The following is a 21,341-nucleotide window of genomic DNA, read 5'->3' on the forward strand; positions in this document are numbered from 1 at the left end:
TTTCCCAATTCCCGCAATCAAATCAAACCTTGACCCATAGTCGTTTCTTCCTTTGACCGTGAGATTTTTTTTTTTTTTTTTGCATAAATGTTACCTTTTTATTAATTTTTCTTTCCCAATGGATCACATGCATCCAGGGGCTGAATTCCTCTTCTAGTATCACCGACAGCGAGGATTTCTTGTTATTCCCGTTTATCCCTCCTCATCCCTCCACAAGTTCCAACCTGGCCAATTTGGGGTATTGTTATCAGAGGTGGTTGTGGTAACCACAATCAAAACAAATAGTCAGTGGGCTTTCATATTCAACCCTCCGTAAATGTCCTTCAATCAAAATCTTTGAGATTAGTAGTTTTGTAAGGTCAATGGCTATAGTTAGGCAAGTAAACTTCCCCTTTTCAGAGGCTTCTATATTGTAGTCGATGCACACCACTGTTATGATAACTTTAGCAATCGTCTGAAGCACATTTTTATGATAGTATTGGATCGGTAACTAGGGAAACGCACCCAAGCGATCACCGATGTAATCCTATCATCATCAATAGAGAAGGACGAAGCCTATGGTTAAACTGTTAAATAGTGTCCATAGATAACCCAGGGACCCTCGGTGAGGGTATGTGTGAAGTCATTAGGGTCACTGAATTTAACTAAGTAGTAGTTGCTTTTTAGGTCCACCAGTTGGAATGTTCCAGTTGGACACCAAAGGCTTCCGAGGCGGCTAAGCAAGAGCTGGTATCCGATGGCTCTGCCCAGCAATCTTATAATCACATAATTCTTCATTAAATATTATTTAATAGTCAATTAAGTATTCGAGAATATTTAATTATTAAAACAAATATATATCATGAAGAGGAACCATAAATTATGGTTGACATTTATAAAGTATAGCTAGTTTCGTGTAATTGGTATAATTTTTGAATGAATAATAACTTGTCGTTAGATATAAGAATTAGATCTCTTAGTTAATACTAAACAAGTAATCTCATGTGGTTTTTAAAGAAGTCATAGTGATGGTCAATCGAGTAGTAAAAAAATATTTAAATATTAAAATAAAAAATAATAATTTTGAATAAGTTTTGTAATTAGAAAAAAGGAACCACAAATTATCCATGTAAATGATGTAACTTTTTAACAAATAATTATACATTATCATATGCATTAGTCAAATGTCATTTTTTTATAGTAATTGTGATTATTAATCGTTGATAATTATTTTATTTTTCAATTGTTTATAATGATAAATAATTTTCTATTATTAGTAAATCTTTCTAATATTTTATATATGTTTTTTGCCTAATAAGGAAAAAAAAACAATGACACACTATGCTAATGTAAAGGAGAGGAGAAGATATTACATAACTTTTGGTATACTAACATAGCCCCAAGTTAAGGAATTTTTAACCATTATGGCATTGAAGTTTTATGGCCAAATTGTCCATAACTAGATTCTTAGTTACATCATCAAAATAATGTTAATAATTTTTTTTTAGAAGTTTATATGGTCAATCTATAGAAAATGACAGTTGATATATGTTGGCATTGGGTAATCAACCAATATTCATGTTTTATTTTGATCGTTCTCTATTTTTTTAAAAGTTAATAGTAAACAAGTAACTTCATATATCTATTAAAAAAATTATATAATAATTAATTAGAGTTTTAAAGTATTTGAATATTAAAATAAATATAGATCATGAAGAATAACCACAAATTATGGTTGATATTTATAAAAAATAGGTAGTTACATGTAATCAGTATAGTTTTTTTTTTATTATAAATAATAACTTATCATTAGGTGTAGGAATTAGATCTTATATTTCATAATAAACAAGTAATTTCATGTGTTTTCGAGAAAAATTATATTGATGGTCAATCTAGTAATTAAGAATATTTAAATATTAAAATTAAAAATTTTAAATAAGTTTTGTAATGTGAAAAGAAAAATCACAAAATTATATTAATATGAGTTTTGTACAACTTAGATAATTACCCATATAGGTAGTTACCTATGTAACTGATGTAATTTCTTGATAAATAATTACAGATTACCATGTATAGTAGTCAAATATCATTTTTGACAATAATTATGGTTATCGATGGTTGATAATTATTTTATTTTTTAATTTATCTAAATACTTTTTTACTATCCTTAAATATTTCTAACTTTTATATTTCTTTTAATGTACTAACTTTAATAGAAATTTGAGCCCTAATAAAGTGCTTATTGTAAAATATCATTATTAAATAAATTTTTTGTGTGGGTTTTGGTAGGCCATCAAATTTCTTTTCTTTCGATTTTTTGTTTGTATTTAAAATCAAGTGCTAATAATAATATGTTTATTGTGTAAAATTTTTCTAGACTACAATATTGAAGAGATTTTATTGAGGATTTATGTAGGCTATCCAATTTTTCATTGCATTTTTTTAAGTTTAAAATTTTAATCTCATAAATTTTTGAGTCCTAGTAATAATCAATTTATTTTGTATGAAATTTTTGTTGGGTTTTAGATAGGAAATCAAAATTTTTTCTTGTAATTTTTTAATTATTTTTAAATTTTTAGATTTTTTGATCGAATTTTTTTAGAAAAATTAGATTTGTTTGAAAAAGGATTTTTAATTAATTACAAAATAAGATCAAATATTTTTATCTATTAAAAAAATATTTTTATTTATATTATATTTTCGTATTTCTGAACCCGGCAAATTTCATTTTCTCAGTTCACCTTTTAGGCCCCCTTTCTCTTCGTCTTCTGCGATTTCATCCACGACTCTCTAAAAATCGGCACTTCCTCTCAACAAGTTTCTGTTCGGCGCTTGTGTTTCTGCGAGATATTTAGTTTTTTCACTTTCATTTGCCAGGAAAGGTGAAAAGTTTCTACTTTTTCTGCATTTTGTTTGTTGTTGTTCATCTTTTCCCTATCCACTCTATTTGTGAGATTTTTCCTGTTCATTTTATATTCCCCAAATTTTCTGGGTCTCATTCTTTCGATGTTTCTGGTCAATTTCTTCAAATGGAGAGATCTTTTTTTTTGTCGTAATTCTGAACCATGGAGAATTTGTATGATATATTTCTGGTGATATATAGAGATTCTTTATGAATTTTTTTCATTTATTAATGGAATTTCCATGTGCCCTTTTCTTCATTTGGAATTGTCTCATTAGATTTTTCCCCTTGGAGAATGTTAATGAGTAGTGGAAATTTACAGGTAATTTTTAAGTACTACCATGATCATGATTCTTATATTAGAGATAGAAAGTTTTGATTGAGGAGCCTTGCATGTCTTATCCATTCGATCGTTATTTTGTTCTGGAGAGTAAAAGTGAAGTGTATTGGAACAAATTGAGGTTTCTTGTCATGGGAGTGGAGGATGCCTCTTTTGTAGGTCCTTAGTAGCCTGAGTTATTGTTTGATTTGTTAATGTTCTTTGTTTATTGGGTGTTATATGCATTTGGATCTAATATCATGTAGTTTACCGGGAATTTTTTTGTTTCAGTAGGCGTGGAGGTTCCAAGGACTGCTAGGTTTCCTTTCCTATGCTTAAGATGGAATCCGGTGTGGATTTTGTGAATACCCTTGAGTATGACATGTCGTTAAAGATTCTAATGTGTTTGGAAGATCCATCTGATATTGTCCGTGCCAGTTCTGTCTCTCGTTCGTGGCGACATTTTGGTGAGCTGATTAGTGTTTGTGTTTTGATATATGGTCTGGACAACTTTACAGGGAACTCCAATTATGTTTTTGTCTATTGGCCTATGGTTAAAGGATCACGCACTTGACATTTTTAAGCATTTAGAATTTATTCTTGATGGAATTGTTGAAACCACCCAGAGCTTGGTACTGTTTTTTATTGAGTTTCTATGTATCTGATGCAACACTTCATGGTTCCTCTATATTGCAAGTTACATATAACCTGGATTTTTTTCCCTAGTGAAGCTTCATATCTTTAGTGAAAAATTTGACATAGGAGGTTTAGGAGAGTTTCCAGCAGAGTGCCCATTTAATTGATGCCCTTTTCAACTAATTTCAGTCAATTTCCCCCGCTGCAGGCTGCTGCTATTGGCTTATCTGATATAAATCCAATTTACCGTGATGAACTTTCACTTTAAAAAAAAAAAAAAAGAAAAAAACTTTTTTCTCCTCGCAATAGTTTGTTTCCTTGCTCTAAGCATGAGTGCATTTGGTTGATGGGAACTCCCATATATGATCTTGGGATATTCTAAAAATTGTTTGAAAATATTGTTATTTCCTCCTTTTTTGGGAGAAATTAATTTGCCCTAGTCATCTCCTCTCACCCCTCCCTTCTAGGAAGATTGTCTTTTTGCTACCTCAGACATCTTAGTTTATCTACCTGTTAATTTCCCGTTATTATTTGCTACTTGCACTCATTATCTGTAACATGGTTCATCAATATTTAATGACACAAGTGAATTGTCCTTCATACGGCGAAAACATTTGCTTGTTGTTGAAAGATATTGACGGGGTTACATATGTTTTACAGTGATTGCAAATGGACTCAGTAAGCATCTGTGCTTGAGCATGTTTCCCCAATTGTCTAGAGTTGACCATGTCACTGAATCTAGCGATAGTATTAAAAGGTCCACTGAAGCTGGATCCAGCAATTATATGGAATGGGAAACTTTGGAGACAGAGCATAGAGTATATGCCTTTTTAGCTCAAGGATGTGCATCATTTCCTCTCAGAGAGTGCATTTCAGAGGCAATAGTTGCTTCTAGCACAGATAATTATCCAGAGGAAAGAATCCATCATACTCTGGAACCAAGAGATATAATTGGTGATCGTGCTTCTTACTGGTCCAGTAAAGGGCAAAGTAATCCTGCAGTGCCTGAGACACTACTGTATAAATTGGTTTCTGATTTGTGTGTCATTACCGAAATCAACATAAAGCCTTTCCAAGGTTAATATTGAATTTTCGTTGTTGAATTCTCCTTTATTTCTCTTATTCTATTAGTTCTATTTTGTTAAAAATAAATGTTTTGGCCAGCATTCTTTCAGGAAGGTTTGCCAATCTATTCGGCAAAATTTGTCCGATTTCGGATGGGTCACTCTAAGTCTACTGTGAATGATTCCATCAATGAGTCAGGCCAGAGCTCATTTGATGAGAAGTTGGTATGGACTTACACTTCACCAGAGTTTCCGATGACTCATGTGAGTTCCACTGCCTTTCTGATTGGTATTTTTGTTTTTATTATTTTTTATAGAGATTTGACTGGTGTTATTGGAGATAGATTTAACCAATTTAACTCTTGTGGACAGCAATTCTGGACTGAGAAGTGAATGATTATGGGCTATTCCGACTAAATTGATGACCTTATTGTTTGCTTAATTACACTACGTTGAAAAACTTGTTTGGGCTTGTGATTCACCTAAAGATCCTCAAGGCTATTTCCTAAAACTTTTCCTGATTATAAACTCAAATTTGTGAACAAACAACTCCTGTATGCTTTTTACTACACTTCATATGATTTGCAATCTTCAATCTTCTTAATTGTTTTGCTTGAGAATCTATTAGAAGGCTTTTCCACCCCTAAAGATAGTGTAGACCTCCTGAGATTTGACCCCCAAAATGATTTTTGTGAACAGGAAAATTGCCTGCAGAAGTTCGAGCTTCCAGAACCTGTTCTTTGTATTGGCAGATATTTGCAGATTGAGTTGCTGGGCAGGTTCCAGAGACAGGAAATAGATTGCTTGTTCTACATATGGTTAGCACCTTTCTCTTCACTTTTTTGCCAATCACCTTATTCTACTTTTCTTGATATCAGTATGTTCTTATGGATTGCCATTTAAATTGATGCTCATGGAACTTCCTATATTGGTGAATGGATAGAACGATGAATAATATTTTTCTTCATACAACTGTTATATGATCAGTAATTACGAATACCTCCACATGTAATTTATTGCTTGATCTTTTTTCCTTGTTCTGGGAAAATAGGTTGAGAATTGAAATATTATTCACACTGATCCCCTTGTTATGACCTTTAGGCTGTGGATGATACATAATCCTGTAATTAACTTCTAAGGAGGTAATTTGGGTTTAAACCCAGAAGTTGGGTTCTAAAGATTACATTTAGAAAAATAATATTTGTTGACAATGTTGTGGCCATGTCTGGTTGACTGTATGGATAGACTTCGAGGTGGCATGAAGGGTAGACTTTGTCAGCCAATCAGTACAGTGGATCTCACTGCCTTTCTTTGTTAATTTGAAGAAGGGGGAAGAAGTCTGATTTTTTCAATAAAAAATGAAATCTAGGAAAGAGTCAGGAATCAACGTTTGAAATGCAATGAGAATTTATCCTTTACAGAAATGTCTTATTATTGGCCTTCATTTTTTTTCATTACAAGGTACATGACAACTACAGTAACTTGGTTCATACAATAATAAAGAAAGAAATAACTTGTCTTAGAGAATATCAATTACCTTCTTGTGTGAATATTGTCCAATTATGTATTTTGTTTCTTAGTTTAATGTGCTTTATTTGTTGCAACTGCAGTGTATCGCATGTAAAAGTTATAGGACGATCATTATCAGGAGCATTTGGTCTTGAAATCATTGCGCCCTCCCAGAAGTTCGTTCTGAAGGCTCTGAATGAAATGTGATGGACCACCCAAATGAAATGTCTAGAATGTATTGGCAAAGGCATGTTAGAGACTTTGGGGCATTTTGTGAATTTGCTGTGCGGAAATGTGATGGATCTGGATGTTGCAGCATATGGATGGGATGAAGATGAGGACGAGGATGAAGAAGAAGATGATTATGAATTGGATGAAAACATGGATGAAGAGCTTTTGTGATGAGTATGAGCTAGATAAAGACATGGATGAAGAGTTATTGTGATATTATCTGTCTTGCAGGGGAATCATGTCCTGCTTTGCTCATGTTCTGTTCTCCCAGGGCTTGGAACGCAATGAACTGCCATAAGGGCCCTCGAGCTATGGCTTGTCCACTCTAAACAAGAGTGTTGAAAATCTTTGCGCTTGGTTTTGCTGTTTTCTTGCAGTGATTGTATAACTTTGACATGCTATTGGAATAAAATAGTTTTAGCAATACTTCCAAATTCATCTCTTAAATTTTCTATGGTTATTTTTTATTAATTATGTATTCATTCTTTACTCATCTGGAGGCTGATTATTTAGAATATACTGTTGGAACAAAATTACTTTTTAAATTTTAAAATTATTTTAATTTAACATATCTTTAAAAATTTTATAAAGATGAATTTATAAAATATTTGGGTTTTCTTTTAAATAATTATTAATTAAGATATTTTTATTTAAAATTTAATTTTAATTAAAATATATTTTAACACATGTATATACATATCAGGTAAAATATTCTTAACAACAATAACTCAATACAAGCAAATAATCCATTTCTTTTTTCTTTTCAACCAAAGGAAATTATAAAGAAACTTCAATATGTTAATTATGTATTCTTGCTAACATTCTGGTTATCATACAACTCTAGGCTTCATCCCTAACAAGTGGGGTATGTAATTCGTGCTTCCAATCTCTCCTTTCTCTCAGTACAAGCAAGCTTTTCGCTACAGATCAATTATATATAAATATATCATATTAGATCAAATTCAAAAACATATATTACATATTTTTTAAATTAGAACTTTGAGAAAAAATGAAACCAGAGCAAAGCACTTTGGATAACGCAAGTCACACAGTCAAACACTCAACCAAGTTCTTAGCCGGAAAGCCTTGTCGTGTAGGTGAATATAAATCCAATGCATTCAAGATTTCATTTTCCTTGTTTTAAGCTTACTTTTCAACCGAATTTAACGAATTTCAATTCAATCGTCAATGTATAGATTTTCTCAGTGACTATAGCTGGTGATAAATCATAAACAACCCACTATATTCTAGTCTCAATTACTCCATATAAGTAACTGGATGATCACTTTGTTCAATGTATGTGTATATTAGAGAGCTGACTAATCATTTTTAAATAATACTAATAGTGATAACAATAACAAATAATGACATATTATTACTGTTTGAAATGTTCAGAATCAACTATGACAATAAAGCCCTATGTAGGAGGGAGAGACTTCAAGGTTACCCAAAACGAGATAGTAAGTTGCTCAGAAGCTTACACCAACATGGATTTTAAGTTAAAAAGCTTCAAACTCATTATTTAAATGACAAGGAAGCTTGTTGAGCAAAAAGGGCTTCTCTCCTCAGGATGCCTTCGACTTTGCTGGTGCTGGAAGCAACTGCATCACAGATATCAGAGACTTCATAAGCAAAAGTTTGAATGGCAAAATGGATCCGTCCAAGAAAAAGAAGGAAACCAATCAACGGATCAGCCACAGATATTCTGAACAAGAATATCCAAATCCAACCAAAATCACAAGCATTCTAAAGATTCTCACAAATTTTGCATGCTAATGATAACATGTATTTCTTCTGTAACTCCTATTTGTCCCAAAGGAATGGAAAGTCAATAAGCATAGAAGATGGAACTAGATACCTGATAACATGAGATCAGAGAACTGACGAATCCAAATGCCCCTGTAACTCGGGGAGTAACCTTCTTAGGAGCCAATTGAAGCAGGCCAACTGCTACCACTATGTCCATACCCGCCTTAATCAAGGCTAAAGACCTTTCATTTGACTTTTGAAGTTTAGCACGGTATTGCTCATTCTACAGGCGTAGATACCCATTAAAAAGATGGCAACATGGGAAAAAATTAAAAACACATAAATAAACAATGTAATTGTAAATGCATTAAGAAAATAAACAGAAAAGGTACCTGACTCTTGTCACTATTTTTAAGATCCTTTTCTAATTTCTTAATTGATGAAGAAAGCCTTCCAAGCTCTCCAATCTGATTAGAAAAATTAACAGAACATATCATACCTATCGGCAACCAGAAGGATTTTGTAGTGAAAAGAATCTAGACAGCAACCAAGTAGCCAACTGCTAGAACAAAGGAGTGCAACAAACCTCAACCAAGGTAGTACAGATTGAAGAACCCATCCAGCAGAAAAGTGACATTCTCCCAATTAGTTCTGCCCGTTCTTTATTCTACAAGAAATAACAATTTCAATTCCTGCTAATATTTCTCAAAATATCCCATGAAGGCTGAAGAATATAGGAAATAAAACACTAAAATAAATATTTACCCTCACCTTATAGATACCTGTTCTGCCAAGCCAGACAATTTGATCGAGGAATAAGAAAGTTGACAAAAGTGCATTCTTGGACTGAAATTAAGTAGTTACCAAGAAAAAAGAATATTAATATTTCTCCCCAATAGAATCTCAGACAAAATAACATTTCTTCTATCCAGTTTATACCTTTCCAAGCAACACAAGAGGAAGGGGAGTGCCTTTAGGAACTGGGCTAATAAGAGCATGTAAATCATTGACAAACTGCAAATTTGATAACAGGAGTCACATAAGCATGATAATAAGAAAACAGAACCAAAAAAGCTCAAAAAAGGATCAGTTTCCTTTCACAGATTAAGTGTTTTAGTTTATAAGAAATGTTGCAAAGGCTAGCATTTCCGGCCGTTCTATATTTTGTATCTTACTTTCAGTAATCAATTAATCAAACAGTGCACAAATACAGATGCTACTCAGTCCTGTGGTTAAGAGGGTAGAACATGCGCTAGGTGAAAGAGTCATATCAGGAAAACTTATGTCGCATAATATACTCCAACTGACCTTAAAAAGTCGGAACACCTTCCTAGCCAGGCTAGTTGACTTGTCAACATTCTGTGCTGTACCAGCCTCTCCATTACTTAAGAATTTTGAACCATATTGTATAGCCCTGCATATCTTGTCCCTGGCTTCAGCCTTATTCAAATATAAAACAACAAGAGCAAGTTCTGCTCTAGTTGCATCTAATGAACTCATTCTTTTCTGAGACCTGATAAGTCAAGATCTTATTATAATTCCAAGACATGGAGGAGAAAAAGGTCAAAAGGAGTCATCAAGAGAAGAAGAAACACACATCCGATGACCAACAACAATGATGGCAAAAGATTATAAGCTTCTACTTTGTGATAGTACCATACAAATTTGACAGAACTAACTGTTATTGAATTGAAAAAGTTACGAAACTGATTTCATGGTATGTTTGAAAAACAACTAGAATTTGTGGCGAAGTTCAAAGTCTACAACTGGCCTGACAAACTACCAAAAAACAAAGTTAAATACCATAAACCAATATTAACAGAAACATCCATCATGAGTTGTAATGGTACTAACATGAGCATCCAAGAAAGATAAAAATTAATCCACAGATTGCCAAATACCCCAAAACATAGTCATAGACCATTAAACAGTATTAGAAAAACCAGTCGTCAGTAGTAGTAAAGTGACCATTTATACTACATATACATCATAAACCCTTTAATCCAATCTAAGAAAACCTACGGATTCTCGTTTGAAGGTGATACTAACAAATAATTCTCACAACCAAATTATTAGGTTCTTTCAGGAGATACATAGAGTAGCTATCATCAGGTTTAAGATTTCTATCCACCTGAAACAAACTCCTCCAATTCTTGCAAAACAGCTAAAAATTTAGAAGTTCTCCCAGAAACCAAACATACCACCGCGAAAAGCAATCAGTATAAGAACAACTATCAAATCTTAAAAACCCAAAATGGAGTACACAGCAAAGTGAAATCAAACTCTACCTATAAATTCCTGGAAACAAACAAGATATATAGACTAAAAGCAAATCAACAAGAAGAAGAAATGATTTTCTTTCAACAACACAGAGAACCTGTTCTACGCTCCATTCAAGTAGTAATAACCAATCAAAAAACGAAGTATGTTCAATTCAATAAGTATGGAGAGAGATTTTGAAAGAAAGAGACAGAGAGTACCGAAAAGAGTGCCCAGAAATTTGGTCTTGAAATTCACGATCTCCCAACTTTCTCTCTCCGAAAAGGCAAAAATTGAAAGAAACCTAATTGGGAATTTAAGGAAAAGAAAAGGAGGGGGATTGAGAGATTGAGGAGCCTGGCTGGCTGTGTCAAGCGTCAGCTACGTTGCGTCTTTTTCCTTTTCTGCTACAAAATGAGAGATAGACTCTTGATAAGGGCTTGTTTGGTCATCTCCTTCCCAAACAAACAAACAAAACGGAGATGAAAAGCCCCGAAATTTCTCTTCAAAATAACCCGAAATTGACTATTGGATAATCTTCGCCGTTGATTTAGTTGACGGGTAGTATAATCAAGCGGTGGTGATCTACCAAGGATCTATTACGGTGAGAGTGAAAGTACCTGAACGTAACACTCTGATTCTGTTGCGCCTTATGACTTTTTGAATGATGGGGTGTGCAGGCTCTTATCACGCATTCCAAGAAATGGGCGGCGTTGGATATTACTCCGGCAGCCCATCACAAGTTGCCCGAGCCCAGTCTTATAAAAAATACCCAACGTCAATTTTTACTCTTTTCAAATATTTTAATTGCTATGAGTAAATTTTTAACTAATTTTTTCAGTTAATTTATGTGTTAAAATAAATAATTAAACATGTAATGATCATATTATCTTGATGACAATTTGATCATTGATTGCTAAATTAATTAATATGCTCAATTAAAACTTAATATTTGAATGAACCAATTGAAAAGACCATATTAATTAATTCATATAAAACTAAACTTATATGCTCAAATTAAAATTAAAATTAAAATTTAGTGAATTAAAATTGACTTCTTAAAGACCACATTAATTCGTATAAAATTTAAATTATATACTTAATTACAATTAGGCAAAATATTAATTCATTTGTGATATTGTCTTTTATATGAAAATATTTTTACATTTTTATTTTATATATAGATGCATGTTATTTATAAAATCACACAAATTAATTAACAATAGAGAGTGAGAAAAACAATCATAGAATTAGAAGATTTTAAAAATGTTGTGTTTTATGAAGTAATTAATTTCTAAATACTATAAAGTAATTAAGAGTCCTAATTAGAGATATTAAATTCATATTTTCTTAAAACCATTTTAAACTGTAAATAAAATAGATTTTATATATATTTTTAAAATACAATAATCATGTAACTCATGTCACATGACATTATGTGAGAGATCGGAGCAGGAAGGAAGGATGGTGGGTTTTGGTTGGTGAGTGTGTTTGGTTAAAATGGTTCAGTGGTTGTCGCTGTCCAATAAGGTTTGTTAATAGATATGCGCATATTGGAGCTCTCTGATTTGATACTTAATTTTGTTTCCATTCAAAAACCTACCCCTTAAAATCATAACCAAAAATATCAGCAATGATGTCACTAGTTCTTTGACAGCACAACAGATATATATATATATATATATATATATATATATACAAAATACTTCTTTTTTGTTTGGTTGCTGAGAAGGACAAAAAAATGTGATATAAGAAGAGTTAGAGAACCAAGAAACCTGCATTTGCAAAACAAAGTGGAAAAAACTTTAAATGAAGAAAAGATGTGGAGATATATAAGAGAAAATTAACTTATAAATAAACATTGATTTCCCATCACTTACTTACTAGTACACTAATGTTTCACACAGACAATGAAACAGTTATCATGCCCGGATGAGTTTTTGGAGGGATTAGTCGAAGGGAAATTATTATACAAAAAGCCTTAAGTTACTACTCTATTTCCGGCTGAACAAACTTCTTAATTTTCCTCTTTCCAGTCGCTCGAGCAGTTTTTTAGCACCAGGGATGTCCATTTCTGTGAGCTTCTTGAGGTATCCGATTGCTCCGTATGAAATCATCAGTTTCTTACATTTCTTGCTGGAAGAGATATACGCAAGGCAGGAAACTGCATATTTCTTTGCAGTATTTTGTGGACTTGGGTCAAGCAACTGGACAAGATTTGGTACGGTTTTGTCATTCCTTTTAACTTCTCTGCAATTCTGAGAAAGTGTCAATAAACTTACAAGCGCTTGGCTGGCCACTTCTCTTACACTGTTTGGTTTAGCCTCCAGCAGTTTGATGAGAAGAGGAATGCATCCGGCTTCACCCACAAGTTTTTTCATTTCAGTTGAGCTGCAAACCCGGCAGATGGATGACGCAGCAGCTTGTTGAGCACCAAGTGATCCGGATTTCAGAACATGAACCAACCTAGGAAGGAATCCAAGAGAAATTAAATCTTCCATAGAAGCTGAACTGACCAAATTTCTTAATGCCCCAACTGCAGATTCTTGGGGTAAAGGACCATCGAGGTATGCCAATAGGCTTCGTATCCCACCTTCCGAAATGACAGACCTCCGTAAGTTTTCATTAGTGGCAGTAAGATTCTGCAAGCATTCTGCTGCATATTCTTTAGATCCCAACAAAATTCCACAGTCAAGTAGGTTGACCATAACCTTTACAATACCCTCTTCAGCCAGAGTTTGTCGAACCTCGGGGACAGAAGATATGTTCATCAAAGTACTTGCAGCAGCAGCCTGTGAAACAGAGTCACCTGTTCTGCAGATCTCAATCAATGGCCGAACACCACCATGACCGACAATTGCCCTGGCTGTTTCAGATGACATTGATAATCTCTGAAGTGAAATTGTAGCTTTCTCTTTACCCACCATGCTACCAGACTCAACAAGCCTTATTAATGGAGGTAAAACACCTTCGGAAACAAGCCAATGCTCACAACTTCCAGACTCTGCAAGAGAGCAGATTACAGTCACAGTCTTTTCCCGGATACGAGGGGATGTTGCCGTTAACAACTGAACTAAAGCAGCAACATTGCTCCTTCCCAAAACAGCCAAAACATTCTTCTCATCCTCTTTCATGACTTCAACAAGACTGTCAAGGGCTCTATGCTTCGCCTCCAAATGCCCGATCTGAAGACGGGCAAGCAATTCCCTGAGATTGCTATGCATTGTAACCTCCGGTTCGATTGAGGAACCAGGAATAGATTTAGGCAAAGTAACCTCACCAAGCACTCCAGTCTTAATCAAAAGCCCACAATCTCGCAAGTTCAAATCCAATTTCCCAGATAAAGCATCAAGATCACTCTGCATTCTAAGCTTCCCTTCATACTTCTCCTTCACACATAAATCTGCCAATTCAATTGCTTCATTCAGCGTCTTTGACACTGCCTGCAATTGCTCCTTGCAAAGTGCATTTTTGGAAAAGCAAGGATGGCTAGACAAGTCCGACAAACGTGAAGGGATCTGCTCCAATTTCAATATGATCATCTTCCACCTACCTGGAAAACCCTTAACCTCCCTAGCCTTCTCCAACGCAACCGGGACAAGCTCTTGTGTTTGCAACAGCCAATCATCTGCCGACTGGTTATTATCAATCAGAACTTTCTTTCCAGTATCTTCCACCATGATCTCAGGTAAGGATCAAACCGATACTTCCGTTGTATCAGCTGTATTTTGGAGAAGAAACCTTATGAGATACCCAAAATTAGAACAACTGTGAAAGGAAAAGAAGTCGGCATATAAAACTATCAAAGCAGCGGAGCAGTTACAATCATAAACAATAACAAAAACAAAGAAACAAATAGGTCAACATCAGTCGTTTCGAGAATCTTTTAGGATCACAAGAAGCTTGTTTACTGAAAACAAGATCCTACCAACAAAATTGAACTGCCTTATGATGTTCCCACGAGTCATTTCCTTTTGCTTTCTCAAGCTATCATTAAATGCTACCATGGAACATATTTTTTAAAGAAAAAATAAAAAGAAGCAATCATGACGACACAAAACTTTGAAACAACGTTGATGAAAATGAAATGAGTTACCGACGGCTAAGAAGGTGAAATTAACTTGAATTACCAAAATAACCCTTTTTCAGTTCATGTGAAAGAAAAGTAGTAACACTGTATATTGGAGAGGAAAACAAGAAAAGAACAAAAATCAGGGAACTTTACTTTTCAACTATCAAGAATTGTGAGATGAGGTTCTGGTAACTTGATCTTGATCTACATCCAACGGTCAAGATTTGAGGAGGGAAGTAGCCAAGTAAGGTGGAATCTTAGCTGTAAATGCCGATTATATCCCCATAAATAGAGCTAGCTGGTTCGAGAGAGAAAGAAAGTGAGAGACTTTCCTTTGAAGAGAAGATGGGGGTCGCTATCAACAACTTGGCCACACAAACATATATATTTAAACTCTTTAATGAAATCAACCAGTACTCGATGCAACAGTATAATAAACTTCAAACCAATAACTTCCAAAAATATACCTAAAAAATTTCATTGATTTTGCTTGGCTCAACGTACTTCTGCAGTAAATGACAACCAAGAAACTGTTTAAATGTCTCTGCAAAATTTCTGTATAGACAGCAAAGGAAACCTCCATGAGCAGAGCATTAATCTACATCAATTCAATGATGCCCGTATGAAAGAACTAAAAGAAACCCAATTAGAAATGAAGAAGAAAAGATAAAAGTTTCGATTTTTTTTTTTTAAATAAAGGAGAAATTTTTTGCCCTTTTTGGTTAGGGCTAAAAAGAAAGCAAGCCATAGACATCACTTCAAAGACAAACCTTTAAGTTTCCCAAACTTGAAACTTGTCTCTTTTGCCCCAGAAAGCAACCGGCTCTAGCTTAATCTTCAAAACTCTCTCCCTTTCAATTGCAACCCAGAATCAGAAATGCTTCTAAGGATCGCCAGACAACAATAACTTTGCCTTCAAATCTCCTTCTTAGTCTCTCTGTGTAAACCAAATCCTTATCCGTCCAAAAGCAGATATCGGTTACAGCTTCTTCAGGCTTCTTGCTCTGAGAAATAAGCAAACCAGAAGCAATTTTTTTATAATCAGAAATACCCAGAAGCTGTTCTTGCTTCCTACTACCCAAACGAAAGGTTAAACGGTCGAAAATTCCTAAAAACAAACAAAAGAATCTTCAACTCTGAAGAAGTATCAGACCCAGTTTCCCAAAAGAAAAAAACAGCTCAAATTTTTCAAAACATGGAGTGAACAAGACAGATAAAAAACTGTGTATGTACATAGCTCTTAACAGAAACAATCACGATGTGAAACAAATTCAAAAATCAAACCTTCTTCAACCTCTCTCTCTCTCTCTCTCTCTCTCGCGTAGGAAGCGATGTGTCAGGTCTCTCTTCTCTTGTCGCTTGGATTCTTTCTCAGTAGAAACATTATTTTACAGTGTAGTGGGGTCTTAGGAGAGAGAGGGGGATGTAGAAAGAGAAAGGTGGCTTCTTCTATGTTTCGTTTCAGACAGAGGTGCTTAAACGTCGAGCATGATTGAGGATCCTACGGCTGTGATTACAGTCCGTACAGACCTTTCGACCGTTAGGATTGGATGAAATTTGAATGTGCTTTTTCGGATTTTTACGTTTTCAAGATACCGACGTGGCACTTTGCCACGCATGAAGCCGAAACCGGCGTACCCGTACGATTCGGTTGTTACAGTCTGTCGCACGTGTCAACAAGGGACTCATAAAAATGAATTAATATTAAATGTTTCTAATTTAAAATTTTAAATAAGTATATTGAAAATAATTTATTTATTATTTAAAAATAAAATAATATTGAGAATGCTGCCATAATTGAAATATATATGAAAGAATGCACTTGTCAGTTTTGAGGCAACCCATTAAATTAACGGCTCGAGATTCAAATTTTGAATTACATATCATCATCATTTGTCATTCGTTATTCAGAACCATAATACTTAATTTAATAATTAATCACAAGCTTACTTCTTAATAATTGAAATTTGATTATTATATATTATAATATGTCTCCTAAAAATTAATTTAAAAAAAATACTAAAAACATAAGTACACGTGTTTATCGAAATGATTAAAGTGAGTCTTGAAAAATCTCCACGTACTTTTTCCCATCAGTTTTCTTTCATGTGTTTAATATTCAGTCACAATTACAAAAAATAAATATTAGTAATAATAACAAACCTCCAAAGCATAATTATCGATTTGTTACCAATCAAAAAAGTCAGGTACATTTCATCTTCTAAACGTTGCACTCAATTATGCTCTTGTGGTGGGGGCTACAAATTCAAAACTCATTTCATATAATTTCATACATTAATTAATATTATTCACTTTAATTACTTATTTAATATTGATTTTTCAACAAAAATAAAATTAAAATACAGTACTATTAATAAAGTATATATTAAAAATCGTTAATTAATTCAAACAGCATAAAAACCAGAGCACCCGTTAATTGTTAATTAATTAATTAATTAATTTAATCAGCATAAAAACGAGAGCACCCTTTACCAAGACGCGTGGTGGGGGGGAGTTCTTTTTGGCTCCAAACGTCACGCGCTTGTCTGTCGGCTGCTACATTTATGCTTTGACAAGAAGGAAAATAATATATAAATATTTAATTTTTAAAAGAATTATTTATGGAGATTTTGATTGCATAGTTTACGCAAGTCAAAACTGGGGCATGCGGGGATGGAATCTAGACCGTAAAATTGGGGAAGTTTATTAGATTGATCGAGTTGACTAAAACGAGGTTGACTTAAGGGAGTTATAAAGTATGAAATCATAATTGAAATTTAATGAGGATTTGACAGTGTTAAATCCAGAATAATTGAGTTGTAATTTGTGATTGGAATTCAAAATTTTGAAATTTTAATTTAATAATTGTACAAAATAATTTAAAATATAAATAAGTAAAAGTATTAATATATCTAAATAATAAAAAAGTAGTAATGTATGTACAGGATTGCTCGAATTGCAATGAATTAATTAAAAAATAAAGTAGAAGATAATTAATGATAATGTAATCAACTATTACTTTATACTATTTGGGTTAATTATTTTGTTCCAGACATCCTATCAACTAATTCAATAATAAAATTATTGAATTGAATTTTCATGAAGAAAACATGTGGTTCTTTTTTTTTTTTTTTTTAAAGAAAAAGTATATATATTTTTCGTCTATAAATTGTTTTTATAAACATTCAAAAGATATTGTGGTTATTAACATATTTCAAATTTTAATTCTACATAATAAAAAAATAATATCATTAATATAAATATAACAAACGTTAAATCAAAAGAACAATCTATTCCTAATAAATTATATAAATATTGAATTTAGATTATGTATTTTTGCAATTAATGGCAATATAAAGCATAATTTACAAAGTAAATCATTTCAATTCAAAATTATGTATTTAATTTAAATTAAAATTTGACAATTCCAATTCCAATTCCAATATAATCTCTTTAGGATAATGATAAAAAAAAAAAAAAAAGGGTAACCGTTTAAAAAAAAAAAAAACATGTGGTTTGACTCGGACACCGTTCATGTGGTGAGAAAGAATTGGGGCCCCAAATCTTTTGTAGACAAGGTGGGCTCCACACGACCATTAGTGGGTCAGATCAGGTAAAAGTTATTATTTCAAATTTATTTATACACCATTAAATAATGTGATGACACGTGTACGTGAATAATCAATTGGGTCGAAATCCTGAGACATTGTGTAATTCGGGTCAATTGACTGACCCAAGCCCATCAAAAAGTTTTAAACCTTTTGCCGAAGTAAGACCATTCATTCCTTAATGATTACAGGGACAATATTTGAATAGCAGTTATAAGATAATTTTGTTTTTTTTTAAAAAAAATTAAAGTTATACATCTACTGATATATACATTCAAATGAGCATCACTCGATCCAAATATTAAAAAAATATATGTACAATTACTTAAGAAAATAATGATTAGTAATTTGATAGATTTAACAATAACAATTTTAGCACATGTTATTGTCTAGGTTACTTTCAGGTAAAAGTAACTTTTTTTGCTTATATATTTACTGTTTTATTTTTAATATTTACCAATTTTTTCACTCATGTTTGAGGTAAAAGATTAGGATAACTTAAACTTAGATTTTAAAATATTACAACGTCATAACTCACATAATGACGTGAAAGCTATTCTACCACTCAATTACCATAAATCCAAATTTGTTTTCATACATACATATAAGTGTACTCGTGGTTGACTCTGTGTGTGTGTGTATATTCATGGTCTTTGTAATTATGATTTTTTTATAAGCGTTTTGGTTAATTGGAAGTTGTATGTAATTGTTGTTTACTTATACATAAAATTTTTCAAAGAATAAATTCATGTTTTTCCTTATTTATTTCTCATTTATACATTAATCATAATATAATTTTTTAAAAAAAATAATTATACGTAAAACAATTTTCTTTCAAATATAAAATATACATAGCTCACAATTCCATCCAACATCACTACTGAAAAGAAATAGAGATATCTGCCATCAAATGAAAAAAAATAATAATAATAGTTTATAATAATATTTATAACAAGTGATTATATGCGTTGCAATTAAGCTTGACAATATTTTCCATGAGACACAATACTATCACGTGTGCTTTGGTTTCATGCAAGTTGCCATTTTCAGTATTATAACATTCTTTCTCTTTCTAGATCTGTCCTTAGTTTCATTCAAGAACTAAATTACAATCTTCTTTCCCACCATCCAAACAAGAAACATTCCCATTCGTACCTCTGCAATTTTCTCAGCTCTAAATTTTCTGGACCTCAATCAGTACTTTCCAACCCCCTTCGCCATGAAAACAAAACAGGAAAGCAAATCAAAAGCTCCATGCATGTCCATGTTCTGTCTCAACTAAAACGGAGAGCCACTGAAGGTCGGAGGCACTACAACAGAAGATGAAACCTTAAATCTCTTACTCCTCGAACCTTCCACATACTTCTCACTCATTATCTCTGCCCCAACCATCCAACCCATCATACATTCATGATGATGAAAATGATTATGGTGATGATGATGGTCACCCACCAGAGTATTCAATTCCCCTATATCCGATCCCTCTGAATCAAACCCATGTTGCCTTAACCCGATGCATTCGTTGCTACTATCCGAACTGTCCCAAGAACACAACTCCTGCGGCTCTCCACCAGCATGCGGCACGATGATGCTCGGCTGCACAACCTTTTCCATCCCCTTTACATCAACTGGCCGAGGGCTCTGGTTCTGGTACCCTCTGAAATGGAAAATACTCGCGAAAGTAAAGTGGTCACTGACTCGACTCTTCGTCGTCTTGCTTTCTGTACTCCTCGCCATGATGTTCTGCAGGTTCTTACTCAGTCTAGCTCTCAACGAAGAGAAGCTAAGCCCGTGTCGACAGTCGGATCCGGACGACATCACCAAGCTGCCGTTGGATGCTGATGAGGTAGACTGGTTGACAGGTGCAAAGTTGGTGCGAGCATTTTCCCCTCGCAAGGCTCGAGCAGCTTCGTCGTAAGCCCTGGCTGCTTCTTCTGGTGTGTCGTATGTGCCAAGCCAGAGCCGGACTCGTTGAGTGGAGTCCTTGATCTCTGCCACCCATCTCCCAGATGGCCTTTGCCTGACTCCGACGAATCTCCGAGCTGCTGCCCCGGTCATTATTGGCTTCTTTGCACGTTTATCAGACGACGTCGTAGTGGTAGTAGTGGTGGTGTTAGCTGCAGTGGCTTCCTTTGTTTGATCGAGTCGTGCCATAGTTATATTACAAACAAAAACTAAATGTATCCGTATACAGAGTTTGAGAGGTATATATATTTGTTTATAATGTATGCATGTAGGTGTGTTTGTAGTTGGAGAGAATTGTTGGTATTTGATTGCATGTGGCATAAAGAATACTAATCTGGCATTCTGTATATATACACGTAACGTGATTCTGACTAAAATATTCAGGAGAAATTATAATATACATCGGCTATATATTGATTTAAAACTAAAAAAAACCCCATTTAGCTGATTGGCATATGGTATTAGATTTTTATTATTAATTTAAATTCTTAGTAAATTAATAATAAAAGTATAATAATTCAATGCAATAATTAAAATGAAATATTCACTTGTAAAGTGATTAGTTTGTTTGTTTCCTATTTAGATTTTTTTAAAATGCTAAATGGATTTTTTTGAGTTGATGATTACATTAAACGGCGGCTTGGAACTTGCCTCGGCTTGTCTCAATCTTTGGCTTAGACTCATTAAGTTATCGTATAAAGCTTCTAATTACGGCTTAATTAAGCCGAGGCAGAAGGGTGGGTTAAGGATTAAGGAAGGAAGATTACAGAGAGAAGCCGACAGCGCGAAGGCGGTCAGGTTTTGGCAGCTTGTAAATGAATGAGGGATTTGGAACGTTGGATCCGAATTTTAAAATCCGGCGGGAATGATTAGTTTAATTACGTAGCGACGTTGGCTTTGCGGGGGGCTACCGTTTGACGGTAGCGCTTTGGAGAGAGAATGATTGGCGGGGCCCGTCATGTCCTTTGTGCTGTTTTTATTTGAATGACCGAATTGCCCTTGTATTAAAAATGAGCATTAATTACACTTAATTTTGTTTGATTATGAT

At 33.6% G+C, this 21,341-nt stretch overlaps 4 protein-coding genes across 13 annotated transcripts; 1 reads left to right on the forward strand and 3 right to left on the reverse strand.

Moving 5' to 3' along the window:
* The first annotated feature begins 2,689 nt into the window (after positions 1 to 2,689).
* On the forward strand, positions 2,690 to 7,074 carry LOC110819605 (F-box family protein). Of its 2 annotated transcripts, none has more exons than XM_022048855.1 (6): positions 2,690 to 2,861; positions 3,492 to 3,667; positions 4,497 to 4,913; positions 5,001 to 5,164; positions 5,600 to 5,718; positions 6,511 to 7,074. In XM_022048855.1, exons 2-6 carry the CDS (start codon positions 3,532 to 3,534, stop codon positions 6,614 to 6,616), a joined length of 942 nt encoding a protein of 313 aa, XP_021904547.1. In that variant the 5' UTR covers positions 2,690 to 2,861; positions 3,492 to 3,531; the 3' UTR covers positions 6,617 to 7,074. The 2 variants fall into 2 exon arrangements, with proteins under 2 accessions (XP_021904547.1, XP_021904548.1); XM_022048856.2 differs by having other exon boundaries at positions 2,721 to 2,861; positions 3,495 to 3,667.
* A 915-nt stretch (positions 7,075 to 7,989) lies between these two features.
* On the reverse strand, positions 7,990 to 11,050 carry PEX11C (peroxin 11c). The gene is made up of 8 exons (XM_022048831.2): positions 10,870 to 11,050; positions 9,698 to 9,902; positions 9,329 to 9,403; positions 9,161 to 9,235; positions 8,976 to 9,056; positions 8,782 to 8,856; positions 8,499 to 8,672; positions 7,990 to 8,241 (listed from the first exon to the last, which is right to left on the reverse strand). The coding sequence occupies exons 2-8, from the start codon at positions 9,887 to 9,889 to the stop codon at positions 8,206 to 8,208; spliced, it is 708 nt and encodes a 235-aa protein (XP_021904523.1). The 5' UTR covers positions 9,890 to 9,902; positions 10,870 to 11,050; the 3' UTR covers positions 7,990 to 8,205.
* Positions 11,051 to 12,481: 1,431 nt separating this feature from the next.
* Positions 12,482 to 16,165, reverse strand: LOC110819459 (uncharacterized). 9 transcript variants are annotated; one of them, XM_022048666.2, is made up of 5 exons: positions 16,005 to 16,165; positions 15,491 to 15,724; positions 15,188 to 15,226; positions 14,874 to 15,018; positions 12,482 to 14,369 (listed from the first exon to the last, which is right to left on the reverse strand). In XM_022048666.2, the coding sequence occupies exon 5, from the start codon at positions 14,326 to 14,328 to the stop codon at positions 12,643 to 12,645; it is 1,686 nt and encodes a 561-aa protein (XP_021904358.2). In that variant the 5' UTR covers positions 14,329 to 14,369; positions 14,874 to 15,018; positions 15,188 to 15,226; positions 15,491 to 15,724; positions 16,005 to 16,165; the 3' UTR covers positions 12,482 to 12,642. The 9 variants fall into 9 exon arrangements, with proteins under 9 accessions (XP_021904358.2, XP_021904354.2, XP_021904355.2 ...); XM_022048662.2 differs by having other exon boundaries at positions 15,188 to 15,275; XM_022048663.2 differs by having other exon boundaries at positions 12,482 to 14,389; positions 15,188 to 15,275.
* A 3,123-nt stretch (positions 16,166 to 19,288) lies between these two features.
* On the reverse strand, positions 19,289 to 20,635 carry LOC110819566 (uncharacterized). The gene has a single exon (XM_022048809.2). The coding sequence runs from the start codon at positions 20,612 to 20,614 to the stop codon at positions 19,607 to 19,609; it is 1,008 nt and encodes a 335-aa protein (XP_021904501.2). The 5' UTR covers positions 20,615 to 20,635; the 3' UTR covers positions 19,289 to 19,606.
* Between the last annotated feature and the right edge of the window lie 706 nt (positions 20,636 to 21,341).

Source organism: Carica papaya, chromosome 5 (genome assembly GCF_054855325.1).
Source record: "Carica papaya isolate Zhongbai chromosome 5, ASM5485532v1, whole genome shotgun sequence".
Taxonomy (NCBI): Eukaryota; Viridiplantae; Streptophyta; class Magnoliopsida; order Brassicales; family Caricaceae; genus Carica; species Carica papaya.